Source organism: Crocodylus siamensis, chromosome 3, assembly GCF_052110815.1.
Source record: "Crocodylus siamensis isolate JL-2025a chromosome 3, ASM5211081v1, whole genome shotgun sequence".
NCBI lineage: Eukaryota > Metazoa > Chordata > Crocodylia > Crocodylidae > Crocodylus > Crocodylus siamensis.
The window spans coordinates 186,563,043-186,588,408 of NC_143397.1; the positions used below are offsets into that span (position 1 = coordinate 186,563,043).

At 41.1% G+C, this 25,366-nt stretch overlaps 1 protein-coding gene across 2 annotated transcripts in view; it reads right to left on the minus strand.

Moving 5' to 3' along the window:
* The window catches only part of PXDNL (peroxidasin like), a 344,128-nt gene that overhangs the window by 18,751 nt on the left and 300,011 nt on the right, over nt 1–25,366 (minus strand). For both annotated transcript variants that reach the window (XM_090039946.1, XM_090039947.1), the window contains exons 19-21: nt 25,158–25,366; nt 9,355–9,475; nt 3,503–3,632 (exon numbers count right to left, since the gene is read on the minus strand). In XM_090039946.1, coding sequence (XP_089896072.1) covers nt 3,503–3,632; nt 9,355–9,475; nt 25,158–25,366 — 460 coding nt within the window. The remainder of the gene's footprint in view (nt 1–3,502; nt 3,633–9,354; nt 9,476–25,157) is intronic.

Sequence of the window (25,366 nt, forward strand, 5' to 3'; positions counted from 1 at the left end):
ACTGTATATCAATAAAATTTGCCCATTACTGAAAGGTAGAAGTCATGGTCAGTCTGAAGGTTTGGGTCCACCCAGAATAAGATACCTGGGTCATAAACCTAGTGCCAAGAGTAGTGTTCTCCCACTATACAATAAGGTAACTGATGGATTACACAAGGTTACTTCAAGCAAGACATTGAATAAAACTCAGTGAAGCAATCAGTATATGGTAGACCCAAATACTACAACACTCAACCATAGTGAAAACAAGCCATAACTACCTGCTTCGCTATCCTTTTATTACTACTCTAATTTTTTTCTCCAAAATTTAGAACAAAGAATAGACTCCACAGGTCCCAAGCCCAGACATTCTGTTCCCATCCAGCAAATAGTTATGTAACCTACTGGTAAAGTATACATTATCATGCAGTTCAGTGGCTGGTACACAAAGAAGTGTAGTTCTTTAGGGTTCAGGAAATGGAGGTCTCTACTGAGGATCTTGAAGACTGAGCGCTAATGGTGTTTTATCCTTATAGTTGTATCAGATTAAATTTGCTTTTCTAGGTCTTTTTTAATGGTTTATTTACTCACACAGGTTTATAATGATTCAATATGCGATAGGAATGGATGTTCCATATTTTGATAATTTGTTACACACATTGATTGTTGGTGTCAGACACTCACAGGCATGAAGTTTGAAAACGATTAGGTGACAAGTGTCAGAGATGACCCATCACTGTTTGAATACCACATTTTCATAATTGGATACTCTCAAGATTTTCTGAAAAATTATGTCAAATATGTTTGTGAAAACCATTTATCAAAGAGTTATGATCAATATTTGAGGAATCAACACCTGTTTGTGAACAACTGAGAAAGAGGAAAAGGTCCAAAATGAAAAAAACAAATAATAATGAATAATCCCAATAGCTTTGGCCATGATTTGCCTCAAAGTTTCTTGAAGATCATTGAAGTGGCTTTGCAGGAATCATGCTATTGAAGGAATAGTAAAATGTTTTAAAAGTTGTCATTATTTGAAAAGCAGATTTTATTCTTAATCCTTGAAAATGGTGGAGGAAAAAAAAGCTGATTTGGAATAGAAAAGCTTACTATCATCACATTCTTTGGATCATGCTCTTTGTGTCCCAAAGAAACAATGCTTATACAACCTTCTTCCTGGTCCCAAGTTTTGATTCTTTTTGTTTCTCTTTCTAATAAAGGTAAAAAGGGTTTCACAAATAGCCAGCCAGATTTGAAAATTGGCTGAAAAATATACAAGAGAATAGAAAATGCAAGAGATGACAAGATGTGGGTGAATTTCACTCTGAAAACTGAGGGAAGGAAGGTGACATTTGTAAAATAATGTAAGATTTCTTGGTTTGCTTTGTCAGGTATTCTCTACTCATTCTGACAGCATCCTGTTCCCTTTCATTTTTCTTACTTTCCAACTTCTAGCCAAAGGTAGATTCTTGCTGTCAACTTTCTAAACAAGAAAGGTAGTCAGCTGTGTTCACCAAAAGTCAGGCAGAAGGCAAGGTAGATATGCACCTTATAGACTAACTGAATAAGAGAGCATAAACTTCTGTGAGCTGGAGTTCTCTTCATCAGTGGTTAATATATCTGATATTTCAGTTAGTAAGAGGGTGACTACACGTGATACTACGTTGCCAAAGAGGCATGCTATGGTGACATAGCTTGTTGCTATGGTGACATAGCATCTCCAGGCACAAACTGTGACGCGAATACTGCATCACTGTAGTGACAAGCTACCTCTTTATAATGTATTGCTATGGTGACACAGCTTCTAAAAATAAGCCGGCACTGCCAGGACAGAACAGTAAGGGCTATCGCTGAGCTGTCACTTCCTTTAGGAAGTACTAAATAATGGCACAGTAACAATGCCATGGGAGGCATGTGAAGACACACCCAGAGTGAAGCAATGATGTGATTACAAACACTGTGCTCTCATATGCACAATAAATATTTCTATTATCTTTCATTCATAATAAACTGTATTATGCTAAATGTTAAATAAAACCTGTGGACTATCTTGCCAGCTGTTTAGAAGGAGATCAGGTAAATGCTTGCATTTTGTTATATTAGATCTACATCTGTCTATTTGCTACTAATGCGAAGGGTCATTACGTAAATAATGTTTCACATTAGGTTGATATACCTTACCAGGAAATCCAATACATGCATAAAAACACTCAACCTCCACACTCTATAAAGAGGCATTATATATGCAAATTAATTCAGTAAAACATTGCACCGCTAATAGCTATGACTGCACAACTGACACAGCCCACTGAAAAAGACTTATAAGAGGTACACTTTCTTCATGTTTGGTCAAAGATTCTCATCGGCCTAGAATTCAAGTATATCATCATTGTGCAGCAGCTCACGTCTTAGGACAACAGTATCTTCCTATGACAGGCTTGGTCCCTTCACAGGACAACGGCTGGCCAGTATGTTGCAGATCCAGTGGCCACCTCCTTCCCTTGCACATCCTCAGGAACAGAACTCCATCCGTTTGCCTGAACATAACCTCCCAGTATGGCGTCCCTGCTTCCAGCTGTCCCCTATTGATTCATACTCAGAAATGAATCATTACCTCGTTGAGGTTAATAGGAATTTTGTTACTACTTGATAGCAGCTGATATTACTTCTGCTTTTCTGCTCTTTACGTTATAAATACAACCAATTGGTTTTCAGACTTGGCAGAAACTTTGGAAACCCACCCACAGAATTGTGCAACTAGTACATGGTCATTCAGCAAAAATGAGATTGCCTGATAACCTATCTGTCAACTAAATGACTCAGTGCTACATCATCATAAAAATTAATTTAAAAGCATTATTTATAAAACTCTTGAAACTTCACAAGATAAAGACTCTGAGGATTAGGAAGCACAAATGGTTATTGCCCACAATCAGAATAATATAAATGCAAAGTCATTTTCAATTAAACAAAAATTAAAGATTTTTAAATGAAATAATTTTAAATACCCAATTAAATGCATATTTTACCATTTCAGGTGTGTGTATTCATGGTTACTTATGGCAAAGGATAAAACTGTACAGTATGTTAAAAAATTAAAACAGTTGTTGACGGTTTGTTTTATGTATTTTGGGTTGTTTGTTTTTTTTAACTAAACCAAATTAGACCTCGCTCTTATTACAGTTTGCGTTTCTTTATGTTTACAGGTATTAGGTAATGCTTTTTATATGAAATCTGACCAGAAGAAAAATAAGAAACTGTTAAAAATATATCACTGGTTGCAGCATAAGACAATTACCCATTAAAAAACAGAAAAACAAAACCTAAAATAATTTTTAAAGATATTATTTCCTTGGGAAGTGAAACATTTACTTTCAGAATTATTTTTGTACTTCAACATTATAATAATTTCTTATATAATACAAAATACAGCTAGATGTAGAAAAGCAAGCTGAAGACACACTGTCACATTACCATGTGATATACTGAATTTTAATATAGAAGAGTTGATGAAAAGACAAACCTGCTCTTTTAGAGCTGTGATGGCCTTATCAATTTCTGCAACAAAGTCACTGAAATCCTGACTAAATCCACTGGATATTGTGTCATCTAGATGTCTTGCACTGGTTGCATTTCTATGCAGTTCCTGGTATCTGAAATATAAGTTAAATTAACACCAAAAATGGAAAATAAATACCCCAAAGAAAAGGCTTAACTTGGGAATTAAAGGATTTATAATGAAAGTTAAATGAAAATGTGGGAAATGTAAGCTAAAATGACATTCTTCTTTTGAGATTTTTATGCATGAGATGAAAACGTCTCTTTAGAACATAAAAGGAATGCTATGTTTTATTCCACGTATCTTTGCTAGAATATTCAGCTCTCAAAAGTATTTTTCTGGACAAGCTTTTCCCCTACTCCATCTTTGACAAATTAAATGTCATACACTATGCAAAACATAGGTGGGAAAGTTGCTATTTGCATTAAGCATTAATGACGAGAACTATGTTTAAGAAAATAATAGTATGGCTGTCAAAAAAATAAATAAATCACATGTCTAAAGCAAGGCAAGCATAAAATAAGCCAGTCCTACTGAACACAACGGGTGCATCCACACGTGCTTTCAGCAGCTCAAATAGAAGTGGTGCAAATTTGAGCCAGGGCTTTTTGACTTAGCTCAGGTGCTCGGACATGCACTTCACTGTGGAGCAAATTGTGCCACTTGGGACAAAATACCTCTGCCTGGCTCCTCCTGGATCTGCATCCAGGGGGAGCTAGAGCCTGGGGCCAGTACCTATGCTAGCCCCAGCAGTTTAAAAACCTGCCCTTAGGGCAGCTCAGGGCTACGTGCTCTCAAGAGCTTCTGAGGCCCAGCCACTTAGTATCTGGGGACACTACCCCTTGTGTCAGCTAAATTGTTGAAGCAGCATCCCAAATTCACTTTTTAAAATACCCCAAAATCCACATTCTTCCACAATTAGAACAAGAGAGAGAGAGAAAGGAAGATTGCTCAGGTGGGTAATGTCTTATTGAGATATTTACAACGTTAAAGAAATTTGGAAGCCTACCAGTGTGTCTAGTATCATAATAAAATACATCCTAAATATCTATACGTTTTAATGTTTGCTTTTGGTTTCCTTATCACATGGTGGGTATGTGATGGGGGAATGTGGGGTTTGCAGGAGGGGTGAGAAGGGGGTGAGGGGATGTGGGTAGGTATGTGGGCAGGTAGGGATGTGAGTCAGTGTGTGGGTAGGTGTGGGGGGACTGTGGGTATGGGGGCTGCTTAGGATGGGTGGGCTCCTGCATGAACACCATGAGCTCCCAGAGGCTGGCGGGGCACGGAGTCAGTGGTAAGCTCCTGCAGATGCTGCTGGTGGTGCCAACAGTGGGGAGAGGGGTGATGAGTGCCAACTGGGGGTCGACAACCACCCACAGACAGTGCCAGGAGCAACAGCAGTGGCCAGTGGTGATTGCTGTCTGCTTGCAGATGCCACTGGCAGCGGGGGCAGGCTGGTGAGCTGCGAGCGCCCACAAGCACCTTTTCTGAGGTGGTGAACCGCCACACTCAGGGAGTGCACATACACCCATATAGACCCCCTACACGTCACCAATGGTCCCCTGCCCCTCACAGGGCAGAGCCCCCCACACTGCACAGACTACTCTGTCTGCAGGTTCCCAGGCCCCACAGGGCTACAACGCCCCCTCAGCCCCTTCGCTGCCCTCTAGCCCCCTGCTCATTCCCCTGCTCTTCTCTAGCCTCTGGAAGCTGGAGGTGAGCAGGAGAACAAGTAGGAGGCTCATTACCCCCACGTTTCTTCCCCCAGCTCCCCATTCATTCCCCTGTTCCCCATTCATTCCCATCTCCCCTTCATTCCCTCTGCCCCCATTTATTCCCCTGCCCCCCATTCTTTCCCCCATGTCCCATTCATTCCCCGTTCCCCATTCATTTCCCTGCCCCTGTTCATTCCCCCAGCTCCCTGCTTGCTCTCCCAGCTCCTCCCCCCAACACTCACCAACAGTAGCAAAGAATGAGCAGGAGGCTGGAGAGAGTAGGGGAAGTCTCCAGCTTATTTCCAGGGGCTTGTCTCCAGCCTCCTGCTCTCTGCTCCTTCGCCTGCTTGTCTCCAGCCTCAGGAAGGTCCCCTCCCCACTTCTCCAACTCCTCCAATCCCCTACTTACCTGGTAGAAGCCTGGTTTAGGTCCCTGCAGCTTGCACCACTGCCTGCCCAGCAAGGACAGGCAGTGTGCTTCAGGAATGGGGAAAGGGCCAACTACAGAGATGCTTTGGCAGGTTTCCAGAGAGCCTCTGTGGAGGACCATGCCCTGACCTGTTTTTTCCCCCAGGGTGTTCATAGACCCCTAGATATTTAGGGATCTAATTCTGCTCCCCCACTGCAAATTTACAGTGAGGGAAACATTTTTTTCTTCCCGCACGTGCCTCTTGCAGCATCTCAAAAGGGTTTGAGATGCTGCAAGAGGCATATGCAGGCTCGTCTGGATGCACCCAGTGAGAGTAAAGAAAGAAAAAGAAGAGTTAGTTGAGTCTAAGATGTATTCAGGAGGCCATAGAGAAGATCTTTAAAGGCTTATTGAAGAGTGGCACACAAGAAACCACTTATGGAACAGTGAGACAAACTTTAGTAGGGACACCACTCAGCCTCTAAAATCCAGGATGTATTTTTAATTTCTAATGGCCTATATTCACATTTACATTCTGGCCACTTGACACCACCCAAAGTGCAGAGAGGCCTTGAAGCATACATAAATCTATAGATGTATAAATAATCTATAGATGTATAAATAATCTATAGACTCTTTAAGACAACTCTGGAACTCCAGGAAGGTGTAAAATATTCTCAGTACAAATAAGAAGTAGGCCTTAAGTTTCTATGTGCCTTCATCATTCAAATATTCTGCACTATTATAAACATTACTAATAAATATTTAAAAACTATAAATGTACTACTGAGAGGCATTTTAGGAGTGCTTTGTACCAAAGATTCTGTATAAAGATTATTATAGAATTTCTGCTCTGTGTGAAATCAGGGAATATATTCTGTCATATTCAGCATCATAAAGCCCGTATATAATTGGGTTTTGAAAATTAAATATGCAAGTTGAAAAAGTGAAATTCATTATCAGCCCCCACTTTCCTCTAATCTTATCTCCAGCAATCCTTTCCCATTACTATGTGAGAACATGAAAAGGAGGGGTTGAAAATGGTTGCAACCTGGTGAAAAGAGAGTGCTTGCAAATCACATTGGGTGCATCTCTACATCTCCACATGCTCTCTGTTGGGAGCAGCTCAGTAGAGAGGTGCTCCCATGAATGCCACGTGCCCCCGGAGGCTGGCAGGGGGCACAGCAAACTTCTGCAGGTGGCGGCTCCGTGAGAGGCAAGCAGGGAGCTCCACTGGTGGTTCCGGCGCTGTTGGCAGTGGGGCGGAGGGGGGCTGGTGAGTGCTGACCAGCGGTCAACAACCACCTGCAGATGGCAGCAGCGTCGGTGGTGGCCAGCAGCAATTGTGGACTGTCTGCAGATGCTGCCAGCAGTGTCAGCTTCAAGGGCGGGGGTGGCGAGTGGTGATTGCCTGCACTGCTGGCAGCGCCTTTTTGCAGGGGGTGCACTGTCACCCTAAGGGGGTACACATGCACTCATGTGCACCCCCTATGCATCACCAATGGGTGCTCCTACCCTGCTTTGGTCCCCTGAAGCACTTAAGGGAGCTTCAGGCTCCTGTGGCGTGCTAGCCCAGGAGTCCGCAGGGAGCATGAGGCTGGTCTCCATGTGAACAGGGCCAGGACAGCTCTGCCAGCTGCAGCATGTTTCCTGCTGTGCACGGGGCCAGGAGACAGCTGCCAATGCAGAGCTGTCCCCATGGGGACAAGCTCCGTGCCCAGCAGGGCTTCCCCCTGCATAGCTGGGGGCTGGCTGGGGCCTGTTCTGCTTCTGGGGCAGCCCCAGACTAGACAGGGAATTCCCCAAGCAGCCAGGGGCTGGCCAGGAGCTGTCCCCCTTCTAGAGCACCTCCTAACCAGCTCTGGGCTGGGTGAGGAAATCCCTAATATCACTTTCTTATTTCGGTTACTTCAGACCCTGAACTTGACAAATGCTAAATAATGCAAATCCATACATTTCTTCTACCCTCAGCCTTAATCTCCATTTATTCAATCAGGCATAAACCGCTGCACAAATTCTGAAGCTCCTCTGGTGGGATACAAAATAACAGAATAAATCAGACGAAAAAAGTACGCCAAGCTCTAAAGATAACTTCAGTGTAATTAAACATAATTCTCCCAAACTAGTACTGAATTAGCCAACAAAAGATAATGTGTTACCCCAACTACATACAAGGAAGACAAAAATAGATCTTTCTTGCCCACAGATTATCATCATAAAACTCTATGTTAAAAATCAAGATGTTCACAATCTGAAAGACAGTAATGCCTCATTTTTCATTCCAGACAGATGTGCTACACAAGGGAAAAATATTTTACAAGCTTATCTTTATTTTATAGAAACCTAGAAAAATGTTTAAAATCATAAAGCATATAAACCCTAATTCTTCTTTAGCTCAATTCAGTGCAAATCAAGAGTAGTTTAACTTTCCATCATGTAAAAAAGATATAAAAAGTCAGAAGAGAATCAGACCTATATTTGCCAATGTTCCCATGCGGCAGGGATTGAAACAATTCAAAGCTGCTATATTTTCTTTCTTGTCCAAGACTATGAGACTATAATTGTGATTATCTAACTTCACAATGTTACTATGCTCTAAAATGAGAGCCACTTAGATTTATAAACTACAAGTGACACCTGCTTCCAGATCTCTACAAAACAATAAATACATTTGTGCCAATCATATGATACTATCAAAGCTGCTTCTGTACCAAGTGGATAATTCTGATCTTAATGTTATTTTTATCTGCTATGCACTACTTATATACACAGGTGCTCAAGACGTAGGGCAGTAGGTGATCAGGCTTGAAGAATTAACCTTCTATGGGATACAGACATATCCTACCTCATACAACAGTACCAAAAACTCATTAGCATCAGATTCTTTACGTTTGAAATAGCTATGTTTAGTCATCTGCCATGAAAGAGTATTGTCAAGTAACTCATAAAACACCAGTACTAATTACTGAAAACCTACAGAAATCATCATTATCCTTTAAACTGGCAACTTCTATTGCCTTTCAAAATAAAATGTTGGTATCACATTTCTCTATCTGGTTTTTATTTCATTTGAGTTTGATGTATTATATTTCTAAATATTTTCTTGTAATCTACAATGCTTATCTTCATCATTAGGAATGATTATATAAACTATTGACACCAAAAAAATAAGTACTTTTCTTTCCAGATTTAATCTCTCACAAAAACTCTCTCTTAGATGCTTAATAAGAATACAGTACCTCCAAATAGCTATTGAAGTGTTTTTCATCATTTTAAAGATGTTGTACCATTACAACTAATTTATATAACTAGGGCAGTTTTCAGCTGTAAATACCACACTGTTTACATTCACCTTACCATGTTCTACTAATCAAATCAAATACATTGTAAAGGTTACATGTAAAGCTCAAATGTAGTTAGAAATTAAAATAAGGAGACAAGAATAGTATTGTAGCAGAGAATCATCATCCCTGTTCTAACAGAATACAACTCAAGTTATAACAGACAGATCAAAAATGGTGTTCTTGTATTAAAAGAATAAACACATTTGAAATTTCATATTGTGTACATTTTCTGTGCATAAAAGTTTAACAAATGTAGAGCTTCTAAAGTCTCAAGTGTACCCAAAATCTTTTATGTGCAAACATGTCTTATTCTTTGTCCTTTAATATTGCTGATTCACATCTACATACCTGTTATTAGTATCATTCAGGACATCTGCTTTGTTCTTCTGTTTGGAATAACTGTATTTAGCAGATCGTTTGCGCCGAAACTGGTGTGACAGAGTCCTGAATTGTCCCCGTGTCCTACAGTCTGTGAACACAGTAATTCAGGCTTATATTATTCTTGAAACACTAATTTTCACAGAGAAAGTGCATAGAAACTCTTTGTCCAGCTGCTTAGATAAAGCTTAAGTAGGCTTGTTCTGAAGCTCCACTGAAGTGAATCGGATTTGTTTCTATGCCTAAAATTAAACATACATACCTCAATTTTTTCCTCTGAATTAGGACTTTATATCTTTTTGTATTTTACATACTGTTTTCCTTCTTTTAATCAAGCTTGACTATCTCATTGGAAAAAGAAAGGACAAAAACGATTTTAAAAAATCTGTCTTATGGGTAACCCAGTCAGGTTTTACTATTTTATGCAACAAACAATATAGAGAGTGCTTTTCTAGTATAATAGATGCTGTACCATGTTACAGTGATATAAAAATGAGAGGGAAAAAACCTGAAAAACTATGGAAGCAAAATGGTGAGTTTATAAAAAGTTCTAAAGCATCAGGATCACTCTTTTTGAGTTGGCTGGCCTAACTGTTGAGGGCTTACATTTTCAGGTAGACCTCTAATAACAAGATTGTTAATTTTGCTTGTACAACTGTTTCCTTATTTAAGAAAAATGTCTTGGCAAATAGGGTTATTAGCTGCAGACCTATATCTCAATGCAAAAATCACTGCTAGCACATGACATGGAGTTACAATTTTGGAAGCCTCAGTGAGAATCTAACCTATAACAACATGATACTATAGAAATTGTGATATTGATCAGCAAATTGAAATGTGAATCCAAAGCATCTAAAGTCCTTCCCCAAAAAGACTAAAGTAGAACATTTCCTTATATGGCTAGCCTGTTCCTGCCCACTATGTTTGAATACAAGACAAGACAACTGTTACAATAATGTAAGCCCTTCATTTGTACAACATGGCTTAATGAAGTATTCAACAAGTAGTTGTCAGTGGTTCAATATCTGGTTGGGGGTGGGGTTCCCCAAGGTTCATCATGGGTCTAGTACTGTTTAATATCTTCAATAATGATTTGGACAATGGGATTAAGTTCATACTTAAGAGAAAAGTGTCCAGTTTTGGGCCCCATATTTCAAGAAAGATGTGGACAATTTGCAAGAGTCCAGCACAGAGTAACAAAAATGATTAGGGGTCTAGGAGACAAGATTTATGAGGAAAGACTGAAAGAATTCAGGTTACTTAGTTTGGAAAAAAGAAGATGGGGGGGATTTGATAAGAGTCTTCAAATATCTGAAGGGCAATTACAGACAAGATGGAGATGGGCTTTTCTCCATGGCCATAGTTAATCGCACCTTAAGTAACCTGGCTACATGTTAATACAATTATGGCACAATAAAAACAAGGAATAAGCCTTGCTATGCATGATGTAGAAATTCAGACAGGATCACTGTTTGGCTAACAGAAGTGCTTTATTTTACATGGCCATAGGAGAACAGTGAGAGGCAGCTGATGCTCAACAAGAGTAAAACACAGGCTGCTTTATATACTGATAAATCACATACATGTCAACCTGCCCCCCTGCACCAGGCTCTTGGCAGTCTGATAGCAACTTGTCTTGGTATCTGGCTGAGCTAAGCGAGTTTTCTCAAGCTGTCTCCTGATAAACTTATCCCAAAGGCTGCGGTGTTATTCTCACTCAGCCTTTACCCACATCACACCTCCCTCCAGCCTGACCCGACACGTATACACTCCTTTTAGTACTTTTCCATTCCTCATCATGCATTTTGTGTAATAACTTTGTGACTGGTTCCTGTTGCACCTTAAATTGCACGTGTGCCCAGGCATCAGGCATCAAAGGCTCCCAGTCTCAGTAGTGCATGGGAGACATTGACTTCAATGCACTTCCAAGGCTGGAAGTGCAGATCAGCTGACTGCTTCTCCCAGTCTTGGGGGTGCATCAGAGTCCATGGCTCTGATATGCAACTAAGGCAGGGGGCTCTGATTAGCTGCTGTTCCTAGCCAGTGTGGTACAGCAAGACCTTCTGCTTTACCCTGTAGGCTGGGAGCACAGATTACCTGGTCTGTACTCCCAGTGTCGAGGGCACATTTGAGTCGTGGGCTGTGATGAAGCCACAGGCTGGAGAGCCAGAGCTGATCAAAGCTCCCAACCTCAGGGGGCACACTGGAGTCAAGGGCCTGAGTGCACCCCTCAGGCTTGGAGATGGGATCAGATGACTGGGTTGCTACTTGTCAGTGCAGGGGGAGCATGGGATCATGATCCTGGGGCTCCCCCTGTAGTGTAATTTGGCGTGATAGGGATCTAATTCTTAATCCCACAATCATGCTTTCTGCTAGGCATGTGTAGCATGGCAGGAAGTATAACTGTTGGGATCATGCATCAGATCCCACAACACCTTCAACTGAATGTCTGCCAGAGGCCTAAAGTTATTTTCTGATGAGTTTGCTAATGCATAGTCTTACTTTATGTTCAAAATAAAGTTTGGCAGCACTCTTTCCCATACTTGTGGCTGGAATCATTTATTTATGATGGCCCTGAGACCAACATAACAATTGGTAACAAGGGTAAGATTCCATGAGTGGGGCGTGCATTAAATTAACCTAAAAAAAAAAACCACTTTAATTATGAGTACTTGCAACCTGATGGAACCCAAAATGGGTACTAATACTGGAACAACTGGGACTTATGACAGCACCCTGGAAGACTAGCCTATATATACAGAGCAGCTAGAGCCGTTTTTTTAAAGTAATGAGATTCCCCCTTGGAAACATGTAGCAGTATTACTTAGTTAAATGGGAAGAAAAACACATAGTTTACTGAACAGTCTGCTTGCCCCAGAAAAGCCAGGAAGCAAAACCTAAGGAATTAGTTTAAATTGTTCAAGAGCATCTGGCACCTAACCCATTTATTACTGTAGAAAGGTTCAGGTTCCATAAAAGAAATAAGTTTGAAGGTGAATCTATTTCCTCTTTTGTGACAAGAGTTAAGGAAAATGTCAGAACACTGCAGTTTTAAGGATGGACTTAATGAGGCCCTAAGAGACAGATTTGTGTATGGGTTACTTAATGAAGCCATACAAAAGAAATGCATTACAGAGGAAAACCTCACCTTCAAATGTACTGCTGAGATCCAAATCACTACAAAAACTGCAGCAAAGGATGCCATCGAATTGCATGCAGGAGTGCCTATAGAAATAGGAATGAATGAGCATTAAATATGCAGTGGAAGAGCCAGGACAGGCAGCAGCCTGACGTGTGCTATTGCTGTGGAGAAGGGGCTCACACTTCAAGTAATTTTTGGTTTACAGAATGGTATTGGCAAAGCTTTATTGAACAGGGACATATGCAGGCACTGTGCTGTGCTAAGAATAAAGAAGAAAGTGCAGTAAGGAATAGGAAAGGAAATAAAAAGGGATAGCTAGTGAGACTGGAGTAACTGTATCATGTGAATACAGGTGAATATTGGCCATCTAGCTGAGACTGTGGGTTGCTGGGAAAACCCTTAGAATGTTTAAAAATAAGGAATCAATGGAGGTCCTAGTGTTTTTTTAAAAAAGACTGTGCTAGAAGGTGTGATGTGAGTGCCCAAAGAATATAAGTAGCACCTCTTAGACATGCATGTCATTGAAAATGAATGACCCACTTGGTGGGGTCAAGAATGGTTAAAAAAAGATTCCCTGGACTGGAAGTGCGTAAAGATGCTGCAGGCACTTTCAAAGTTCACCACAGAAACAGCTAAACAACAAGCAGAAGGGACATTAAACCAGGCCTCTGAAGTGTTCAAAGAAGTCACAAGAACTTTAAAACACATTAAAGCTAGGATAATAATAGATGAAAATGCCCAGGCCAAGTTACACAAAACTCACCTAAGCTCCTTAGGGCCTGCATGCCAAGGTAAATGCAGAACTGGGCTGCCTAGAAAGAGAAGACATTCTCTCAAAAGTAGCCTGGAGTCAATGGGGAGTGCCTGTAGTGCCACTTTACTATAAACCCTATGCTGAAAGCTGGTAAATATCCCCTACCTCAAAATGAAGATATTTTTGCCACACTGGGGCAGGTGGGAGGGAGAAGAAGGAGAGGAGAAATTTAGCAAAACTGTTTTAGTGGAAGCTTACTTACTGATGGAAGTTTAAGAAGATCTAAAGGGGATGGAAATACACAAAAGGAAACAGTGATAATAGTGTCTGGTGTTGCTTCCCCTCCTGCTCTGTGGCAGAAAACAGTGGATCAAGAGTTATAAGGCATTCCAAATGTTATTTGGATGATATTATTGCAACTGGGAAAAAGGTGAAGAACATCTGAGAAATCTGAAGAGAGTATTAGAACGTCCTGAAGAGGGTTGTGAGCAAAAATGTACCAAATGCAAATTTTTTAGAGTCAAATCCTTGTTGTGGCAGTACATCAGAATATAGTTCTGCTTTTTGCTAGCATACCAGAATACAGTGCATGCTGCAATGAGTAAGATACCGGCAGTACTGTTTATGGGCCAGAATTTCAAGTCATGGTTGGGCTTACTAAAAGTGGATTTGAAGCAGTATGTCAGAAATTGCCAAGTAAGTCAGGCCATGTCAAGAGGAACAGATGTGCCTTTGCAGCTACATGTAGACCAAAATGCTTTGGCCCACGATTACTGAGGACTTAAGAAATGGCAGCCTGCAGATGTGATTGCACAAACAGATCCTTCATCCTTCGTAGTGCAAGTGGCACCTAATATCGTTTGGCACCGCCACACTGACAAATTGCAATCTATATGCATGACTACCTAACACAATATAGCAGCAACAGTTGAAGTCTCACCTGTTGTTGGCCATTAATTTTGCAACCTACAGCAAAAACCTCTAGTGCTATACCAGATACTAGCAATGCTGACTTGTCAGAACCAGACAGTGTTGAGCCACCTACATCTGCTGTGGAGACATATAAATCTGACATGGATGAAGGAGGGCCATCTCCTTAGGACTGTGTCCCAGGACCACAAGGAAAGAAAATGCAAACGTGAGCCTGTCATAACAGAGAGTGCAGCACATTCTCTGAAAAGCAGTCAAAAAGGTGATTAACATTACCCAAAAGCAAGTCACCTGAGGGGACTACAGTCTGTGTTATGCCAGTATCATTTCAAAATGCAAGAAGGCAATGTGACTTACGTGAATATGTTGAAGCTAAATTTGTAAGTTATTTTTGGTTGAATCTTCTAATGCTACTGCATGTATAGTGTTACTCTATGTTCACAATATATTCTGTGCCTGTCAGTCTGACAACACTCTTTCTCCCACTTGTGGCTGGAGTCATTTATTTATGAAGGTCCTGGGACCAAATAGACAGGAATAGCAGCAATGGCCTCAAAAAGTTCAAGGGAAGAAAGTTAGGGTGGAGGTTAGGAGAAACTTTCTGACTACGAGGGTGGGAAAGCACTGGAATAGGCTATCTAGAAATACTGCGAAATCTCCATTCTTGGAAATTTTCAGAAGCAGATTAGACAGACACTTTGGTTTAAGATGGTTTAATCAAGGATGATCCTGCCTTGAGCAGGGGGGCTGAACTAGATGATCACGTGAGGTCCCTTCCAACCCTACTTTCCTAAATATCAGTAATACAGAAGTTGTGTTCATTAAACCTGAACTTGCCATAACCCACTCAAACCTACAGGAGAGAGATTTAGGAGTTCTACTCTAAGCTTTGTTTCTAATGATTTTCATAGGGGTATGAGGTATATATAGCATTTCTGTGCCACAATACTGTGCTTTGCAATATTTGCTTTGATAAAACAACACAAAAATATTCTCACAAGCTTCCAACACTTCTAAAACAGTTTGCCCCTACTTTAGTCACCAGACATTAGTAATTGTGCTCACTATCCATCCGTGAGGATGGAAATGACAATTAAATATGTATGCCTTATCGTATGTAGACATGACAAGATATTTTGGCAGTCTACTGCTTCTACTAAGAGTCTTGATTTTGGCAATGTATATATAATTAACTGTTATGCTTTCTTAAAACAAAAAGAAAGAAGAAAGGTATAAGCTGCTGATTTAACTACAAAATTCCACTATGTTATTCTTTGGCCACAAAACATTTTTCCATATTTAACTAAAACTAAATAAATCAAATATATATTTAACAAAGGATTAAGATAAGCTTATAAAACCCCAAAATACTTTATCAAGGAAACTTTGAAATTCAAAGAGAGAAGATCTGAATTAGAACTTTGCCCGAGTATTTTATATTATGAAGGTTGTCCAGCTTCTGAGCAACCAGGGGCAACATACCATGTTGATGACTCTTCAATACACGTTTTTCTTTCTCTGCCCCCTCCTTTCCCCACAGTTTCTTTCACTCTAGATAACACTACCATCTCCTCACACAATCTTGTAGGATTCTTCTGGTCCTCTCCCTGTCTCAGCCTTGCCACTTCAGCATATACGAAGAAGCTTGAAATGTAGAAATTCAGCACTTCTCAGAACTGAATTCCTATCCTGAAAGCAAGTGATCACTACATTTGAAGCACAGATTCTTTACTTACCATTGATAGTCACTGGACTAGAATAAGAACTAGATAGACAGACCAACCTTAATCCATACACAAGGATTAGTTTAAATTAATTCTTCAGTTGATTCCTTATGATGATCAGTTATAACTACTTATTAAGCACTGAAAATGTGCTTTAACCTTTAAACCAAGAACTTCAATGGTTCAAGGATCTAGTTTTTTAACATCTTGACCTTTTCTAATAAAAAGAGGTTCTCTTAAATATTAGAAGATGTACTTCCTCATTATGAGCTATTCAGATGTAAGTACCTTTAAAGAGGCACTTGGAAGTACCATGGATTACACTTTACTTGGATGAGGTCCATAAATATCTGTCTGCAAGTAAATAAAAGGTATAAAATTGTTTTCAAGGAATGATGCTATTTGTCTCCATAATTTAAAGTTTCTTTGTAATAAGAATAGCATATCATTACCATAGAATGATGTCACTCAGTGTGTCCTGCCAGCTGGATCCCACACAGCTTGAGGTGAAAGGCCTATACCTATTAGCCAAAGGTTGCCTCAAACTCAAATCTCAGGCATTAGAAGGGGAAGAGTACCACACTTAAGTATTTGTGACAATAGGGGGGAAAGGGAAACCATATGTAGTTACTATGTTCAATCCACAGTTTTTGGCAAAAAATCTTCCTAAGCCTGTTGATGACGGATAAAATTATCAAGGAAATTATTTTTTGTGGTGAAAGGTAAAACTGACTCAAAAGATCAGGAAGAAATCTCATAGACTAGAAAGATTTGCCAATTGGCTCGCCAGGTTCTCTATGAAAAAATATATATATTGTTTTTCAATGGGGCAAAATTATGGTATAGCAGCCACTAGACTGCAGAAAAAGAAATACTGTCAAAATAATCCCAGAGAGATTAGAAAATGATAGTCCCATTCTGAGATGCCAGTTATACTGAAAATTCTCAGCTACACCATCAGGGCTCCCCAAGAGCAACTAATGTGCTCTGACCTCACTCATCCCCTTTTATTGTAACACAGTTGCAACCAGAGTTGCAAAGAACTCATCTGTGAAAGGCCTTTTGCATGTACCATGTGTATATGTGCACACATGAAGGGGAGGCATGATCAGAGCTGACCATTTCAGGGCTATAACCATTTCACACAATGTGTAAATGCCAGTCACAATCTGGCTTCATTCAGAAGATCCATATTCCAGGCAAAAGGCAAACCACCTAGGCCCAGGAACAGTTATTCAATTGATCCACCTCTAATAATTTAAACTGGTTGTTTCTCATCACCTTTCTGCCGGGTGCAATTAAAAACCACATGCATGCTACATCTTTTTAGCGAAATTATTACCTCCGGTGCCTCTTAGAAATGAAAGAGCACTATGAGTACAGGAATCTACGTGTTATACTGACACAAGTGACACACTAAGCAACCATGCCAGTTGATTAAATAAATCCTTCTCAAATACACACAGTTGTACCAGTCGGCATTGGGGAGTCCCTGTTCCCCCGAGCACTGCCAGAAGTGACCAGGAATAACGGTCACAAGCTGGCAGAGCCTAGATTCAGGCTAGATATCAGGAGGTGCTACTTCACGGTCAGGGCGGCTAGGATCTGGAACCAACTTCCAAGAGAAGTGGTGCAGGCTCCTACCCTGGGGGTCTTTAAGAGGAGGCTGGATGAACACCTTGCTGGGGTCGTTTGACCCCAGTACTCTTTCCTACCATGGCAGGGGGTCGGACTTGATCTGTTCAGGTTCCTTCCGACCCTACAAACTATGAAACTATACAAAGAACTGGCAGATGTATATTTTCTTGTGGGATTTATGCAACCATCTGTCCTTGTAATTCCAGATGGAAGTTTCACATGAAGTTTACAATTTGAAGTTTTAAGGTATTTGGGAGATCTGTGTTTCCATTTTTTATATATATACACATATCTACAAGATTATGTCTCCAGCACTCAAGATTACTGCTGACAAATGAACGTTGATTTTTTTAGATACTAAGACATGCATTAGATTACTAAGCATTTCCCTAATAAATTCATTTATTAAAAGCTGCTGCATGACTAATGAGAAGAATCTTTTCAAAGCTGGTTGTAGAAAGTCACACTTCCACAGCCCATAGCAAGTTTTAATGAGACAATTAAGCCATAAAATTGTTTTCAGTCTTGATTTTGAATTTAGTTGCTATATTTAACTATATGCCATAAGGCACTGTTTCAAACTTGCCTTTCTGCTGTTTCAGAACAACTTGTTTGAATCTCTGTAGTAAAGCAGGACAAGGACCCGCATTCAGTACACACTATAAATGCTAAAACTTTGTAAAAATAAACATTAGAATATAAGAGTTGAGAGAACATGGGAATAGTCTATCACCATCCTCTTTACAGTCATCATAATCTTCATAATCCTCTTTGAAGATTTATCAAAGTACTCCTTAGTCTTCCCTCTTCCAAGTTAAATAACCCCAGCTATTCAAAACATTCCTTATAAATAAGTTGACCATATGTCTCAGTTTGTCCGGGACAGTTCAAGAGTTCATAGGCTGGTCTTAGTCAGTTGGTGAAAACTGAAGCAAAAGTCCTGGAATCACAGGGGCATAAGGCATAGCTTGGTGGGCAGAGTGGCATGGTGCACCAGGCATGCAAGCAGATGGGCAGGCACCACTGCTGCTGTGCAGGAGGAAGGCAGGCAGACTGGAGCAGTGTCCTGTCCAGCCTAGCCCAGCCCAGCCCCTGCATCCAGCTGCTGCTTAGAAGCCAGGCCAGGCATGCGTGGGCAGCAGTGTGGCACCTGCTCCAGTCTGCCTGCCTTGCTCCTGCACAGCAGCAGCAGCCTTGCCCACTTGCCTGCCACCTGGCACACCATGCCACTCTGATTCCCCACTGACTGTGCCCTATGCCCCTGCCTGCCTGCAGCAATGCTGTTATCTTGGTGGGGAGGAGCAGTGCCCCAGATTTCCTTTAAAATAATATGGCCACCCTACTTATAAATAATGCTTTCTAGACCTCTAATCATTTTTGTTGTTTTCTGCTAGACTTTTTCAAGTTGTTTCATGTCTTTCCTGAAGCATAGTGCCAAAAATGGGACATAATACTTCAAGTAATGCTTCTAAACAATACTCTATAGCCAGAGGAATAGCTTTAAAACACTGGGTTTTGAGCCTTTGTGCATTAACAAGTTGAAAACCTGGCAAATATTGACTCAACATTTCTTCCACTGAACTAGATAACATGGATTTCCATACAATGTATTGTACATGTACATGAGTTTTTGATAAAACCTTAAATCCAAGATTCTGTCTGGAAAGCAAATTTGGGATTTGGCTGAGCTGGGAGCACAGGAGCAGGGTTTTACTTACAACCTCATTCAATGTCAGACATTGGTACTGTCTTAATTTCTCTCCTTTTTCTCCTTAAACACACCATCATAACCAGTACTTTTGAAACCCATTTCCCTTCTTGGGACTGGCTTATTAACATGAAATAGCAAATAACTAAATGCTAGCATCTCTCCATCTTTTTCAAATTTAGCAGTATATTGCATTATAAATCATGGGTCCACTCTATGCCTATGACGCCACTCAGACTGCCAATACAATCTTTAAGATTTTCCTATTGTTTTGTGCTCCTGGTAGAACCAACAAAGCCTACCTTTCTCTGGCCAATACAGAGGGTTTTTTTTTCTCTAGTCACTTCTGATCCTTATTCCTCATTGGGTCCTCCAGAGATGTATCAGATCTTTACACCCTGATACAACTATCACTGCCTCACTCAAGAAGTCCTCCAGCAGATCTTTCCTACTTCTGAGAGAACAGACTACCTCTTACAGGAAATTCTGCACACAGGTTATCAACATCTGATGACTGGTGCCTAATCATTTGACTGAATCACCAGATGAATCTAAACACATGGAAGATGGTGACAAAACCGAGGCTGAAGCCAACCATCCCAAAACATCCAAGGCTGTTTCTGACTCTAAGGCCATCTAGCAGCTGTTATGGACACATGCAAATTACAACAGCCCCTGGTTTAGCAGATTAGAAATGTTCCGATGAGCCAGGACTTAATGTGCTCTGCCCCTCCCTCCTCAATTCCAAGAAATATCCCCAATTCTGAGTGATTACAAACAAGAGACATAATGGGTGCCTATACATGTGCAGCAAGGCTGCTGCGATGCGCTGTAATGACATAAATCAAGTCTGATGCAGTGTGTTAATTACCACACTCCAGTAGACTCCAGTGTCATGTGTATCAGTGTCCCTGTGCAGAAAAATGGCAGCGGGGTACTTTAAAGTTTTAGTTAAAGTGCCCCCACTGTCATCTTTCTGTGAGGGCATGCTGATACATGTGATGCTCTGGGCACTTTAATTAGAGCTGCTCTCGGAGCACCTTCTCCCCCCACCCCCAAAGCACCTTCCCCCCAACTCCTGGAGCATGTGTATAAATGCCCAGAGTTATCAATGTTAGCATGAACCTATTCATGGGATAATTTACCTAGCTAAGAAGCAAATTCAACTATACTCCCTTTTGGTACAGTAGCTAGCTTACATTGTGCAGTATACCACATAAGGCTACACATGTCCACTTGTGGTTAAAGCCAGTTTCTGTTCCCTTTCATGTGTCCTATAACCTCATGAAGCCGACCTATTAAAAAAAAATTAAATGAGAATACAGCAAACACCTACAAAAGTTCAGGTTCCTTCTTCCATTGCTAAGTTTCAGAACAGTATGATCAGTTTGAGTGAACAAGTGCGCAGAGGGAATTTCTGTGGGAAATGAATGAAGAGAAGCCCTTCTCCACTGTCTAGAACAATGGTCCAAAAAGAACCCTACACAGTTCTCTTTATCACATAGGTGACGCCTAGAGGAGAGGTGGGGGGGTACCCCTCCCCCACCCGAGAGTGCTGGTGCTCCCCCTGACAGTAAGAGCTCTGGCCGGTAGGGGGCCATGGAGAGTGCTAGTGCCCCCCTGAAATAGACTCTCCTGGCAGCACGTTGGTGGCGGAAGTGCTGGCATGAGGGGAACCCCCCCCAGTCATTACCTGGCTGCTGGGGGACCCCTCCACTGGTCATGTCCTGCTGGTCCCCCCCCAGACTCAGGAGGCACCAGTCATCCATGGTTCATCAGATCTCTTCTGGTGACTTGACTGGGTGCAGACATAATGGCAAGGATTTGGCCACAGTGACTTCTGAATGCATAATTTGCTTCCTGAAGTTCATGGCTCACTTTAGGCACCGTAGCCTTAAGGAAGACTGAAATTCTATGTAATAGCTTTTCCCTTTCCCCGATGCTCCATAAAACTGAGCAGAACTGTTTCTCTGTGGGTTTTCGGGCCATTTGGAGCAAAGCAGTTGTTTACAGAGTTCATATTTTACCCATTTCTTTGGCCTGCACAGATTATGTAAAGCACTGTTTGGCCGTATAAGCCTTAAATATCTCTCTCTCAGGCCTTACTAACTTTATTAAGTACACATCCACTATACCAATTAGTATGCCTAGTGAGAAGCTTCATATTCAGGGTAATGACCTGCAAATCAAAAACAGCTTGACTAATTTACTTCTTACTTACCAGAAAAACACAGTTGGGAGTCATGCTGCAACGAAATGCACAACTATTACTTGATTGCCCACACAAACTGGAAAAGCTCTGAAGAGAACCTCAGTCCTTCCACATCCAAAAACAGTGATTTCTGAAACCTTGCTCCAGGAAAACCACTGTTACAGTGGTGAAGTATTTAAAGTCTCTGTATTCGCTCTAAACTGCCACTAAAGGACAAAGTCCTTGTACAGTACTACACGTGATAAAACCCTTGTAATGAGAAGACAGCAATCATTAATAATCATTTACTTCATTATAAGCAATTTTTCTTCAAATAAATATGTCCAGTTCATCTTTTCAAGAAGATTTAACTATGTGGACAGCTTGAAGTCAGATAATAAGACACAAACATTAGACAAAAATCAGAGTTTCAAACTAAGATACCTAAGGGCCAGTAACTCAGAAAAACTGTTTGACCAATTTTCTGTAAACTTCATAGAAAAATTCTCTAAATTTCTGAATTTTTTTTTAGCCCTTGATGATTACCATTGACAGAAAAAAAAAACCCTGTGTTCTTTCTAGTCAAGAGTAATTCAGTTTTAGTGTATAAAAGTGGTACGCATCATTTTTGGTAAGTGTGCCCCAAGGTAAGCTTGTACCCTCCCTGAAAGCTGATCCTCTTCTCTTCCCTGATCTCACATGTGCCACATACAGAGACTGCCCACACCACAAGATTGATTAGCTCTGCTTTATGCTGTTTCCATTACTAGATTCTTAAGACAGTAGTGACCAAAGTAGGTATTAATGCAGAAACTGATAATTCTAGAGGGAAGATATTAAAATGCCCATTGAGACCACTGAGTTTTAAAAAAGATATACAAACTGATAAATGACAAACTTTCCTTCATAGTAACTTTAACTTTGCATTACTGTGTGTATGCAAGAAGGGAATAATAGAATTAATATATCTTTAGACTGTGCATAGCCAACACCAGATATGCAACGTCTGAAGTATTATAAGCCACAAGCCTTTGTAGAATTTAAGATTCCTAACTTTGTTGGGCTTATGTGATTTCACAAAGCAGAAAAGCTAACTACAAACAGTGAACTCAAACAAATGAGCTCCTCTCTTGGGACTGCCTGATGAACATGTTGAGCAAGAAAAAACACCATTCTCCAAAAACTGCCTTCTCACTGTATATCTCCTTCTGAGCAGGTAGGGAGCAAGTTCATATTCCTGTGAAAAGACCTGGCAAAAGACATGATCAGTGTTGAGAAGCAGCAGCTGTATAACAAGTCAGGAACATGAGAGATATGGAGAGAAACTTCCCTTCCTTCCAGGAGATTTGTGCAAAATGGCAGCATGCTGGGGAACCAGTAGGACAGGGTGTGACTGCTGGACCTTACAAACTAGAGCAAGGTCTATGAGGACTGGTGAGGAAACTGGACAGAGAGCCTGAGCACTCATCCACAGCTGCAAGTTCCCATTTGTTTTTATTAGAATAAAGTAAAGGAATGCAAAGCCCTAGGCCTGAACAGCCCTACTTTTCAACTGAATGCCCCTCCACATACCCCTGCCCAGGCCAGGGATCCAAATAAGCACTACTATTGTTTCACTTTAAGATGTAACTTTTTATGCCACTGTACTTAAGGTATATGAATTTGTTTCCTTTCTTGTTAGCTTTAGTAAAATAAACTCTTCACACCTTAGTCGTGCAGCCTCATGGTTGCAGAACCTGCTCAAACTCCTGCAGCACTTGCTTCCAATGTACATACACCCCAGCCAGAAAAGAACCTACCTATGCATTAGCAAGTCAAAAGATCTCTATTTCTTAGAACCTGGTAGGTCAGACTTCTGTCTTAAGGCCTAAGAGGGGGTGAAATAGAGAACCAAAGCCTCAATATAGACACACTGGGTGCATCGACACATGCACTAACTAGTTAGCTGTGGAGTTGACTAATAAGCGCTACAGGAAAGGGTCACTGTACTAGGGCACAATGTATTAATTAACTCTACCATAAAACAGTACTGTCAGAGACAATACTATCTTATGGAGGAATCATTTACCATGCAGAAATATATGCGTCGATGGTGACCAGGACTGCAGAAGTTTGAGCCAGGGTGAAGCAGCCCCAGGCTGGCAGCAGGCTCGACTGCAGAAATTTGAATCAGGGTAGAGCAGCCCTGGGCTGGCCACATGGCTCCAGTTTCAGTACTCAATGCAATGTGATCATGTCAGCCCCTCTGCCGCCCAACAACACTACCTGGAGCCTGGGTCTGACCCCCACCAAGCCTGCTGCCAACCTGGGGCTGTTCCACCCCAGCCCAAACTGTTGCAGTCCTGGGTGCATATGAAGATGCTGCTCCCAGGAGCAGCTGACTCTGGTGCAAACTGCACTGCAGTTTATTGAGCCACATTAACAGCTCATGTGGATGCACCCAATGAATACGAGACCTTAGATTGAACAAAAACAAACAAAAAAGCCTCCTACAACTTCTTGGCGCACAGGGTTAGTACACACACTGTAATTAAGTATTTGAAAAGTTAATAATGCAATAGCTGTGGTTTCTCTGAATTTTAAAGAGCACTTTCTGTACATAGGTGAAAACGGATAGGAAAGGGGAAATGCTCTTTGAAGCCTTTTAACCCTGCACAAAATGAGGCACAGGAATATGCCTCCATGATGAGGACAGCTATAACAAACCTAACTTAGTAGATGCCACTATAGCTATTCGTTAGCTAGACTCCCAGTTCAGCAAAGAATATAAGTGGGCATGCTTATTTTTCTGAAGTTAACGAAACTTAAGGATGTTTCCTCAACTTCAGGGAATAGCATTTGAATACACAGCCTACTGAACCTATGAATCTTCCCCGGGCCAACATCTGTGGAAGCTCACAGGAGGAAAAAAAGATTTTTGTGAGATATCATGAATTAAAAATGAGTGAAAATCTAGTTCCTGTTACTCTTTTAAAAGCATTGAGTTTAGGGAGCCTTTTTTCCCATTCTCTTTTATATAGTTGCTAAATATTGTGGAAAACTGAAACTTTAAATAAATTACAAAATTGTGCACAAACTATGGGGCTTATTTGCTTGGTGGAAGTAACAAATCTTAAGTGCAAATGAAGAAAAGGTCTCATTGATTCTCCTTGCATAAATGACCTCTGTCCGTCCCCACCTCCTGCTTTGCTTCCAGCGGGACCCTGATCTGACTTAACTTCTTGCTCCCTTCCTCCCCTCTCCACTTCCTGCTTCGCTCCCAGCCTGATCTTGCTACCTTGCTGCTCCCAGCCCCAACATGGTTTGCATGTCTCCCTGTCCCCCAACAACCTGCTTCTCACCCTCTCCTCAACCTGCCACTCTGCTTCTCACCAGATCCTGCCACTTTGCTCCCTGCCTGATTCTTCTGCTCTTCTTCCCACCTCCTGCCTGATCTGACGTTTGTCACAATCAACAGCGGTGTGTGCCGCTTGGGATATGCATGCCAGAGGGTGCATACGAGGATCTCTAGGTCTAAACTCAAATCACTCTTTCACAATGTGCCCTTCTCTGCTTTACTTAGCAGCCCGCCCCCATAATCACTAAAAAAGAATAAAATATAAAAACACAAGGTTTGAAAGAAAGAGGTGCTCTAGGACTATACATTTGAAGTAGTTTTTCCTTCTGCTGCCCTGGCTATTACTGACCTTCACAACAGTCCTGCCACATTCTCAGATCCATTTTTGGTATGTCACTACAGCTTACATAGCCTTGAGGATAATCTGCCTTTAAGAAGACATCAGGCTGAACTTGCTGGATGTTGTCACCATTGTCACAGAGTACCCGTGCCAAAGAAGTCTGCTTCAGTTGCGTGAGTTGTGCTGTTGTGAACACTCCAGGATTTTCATACCAGAAC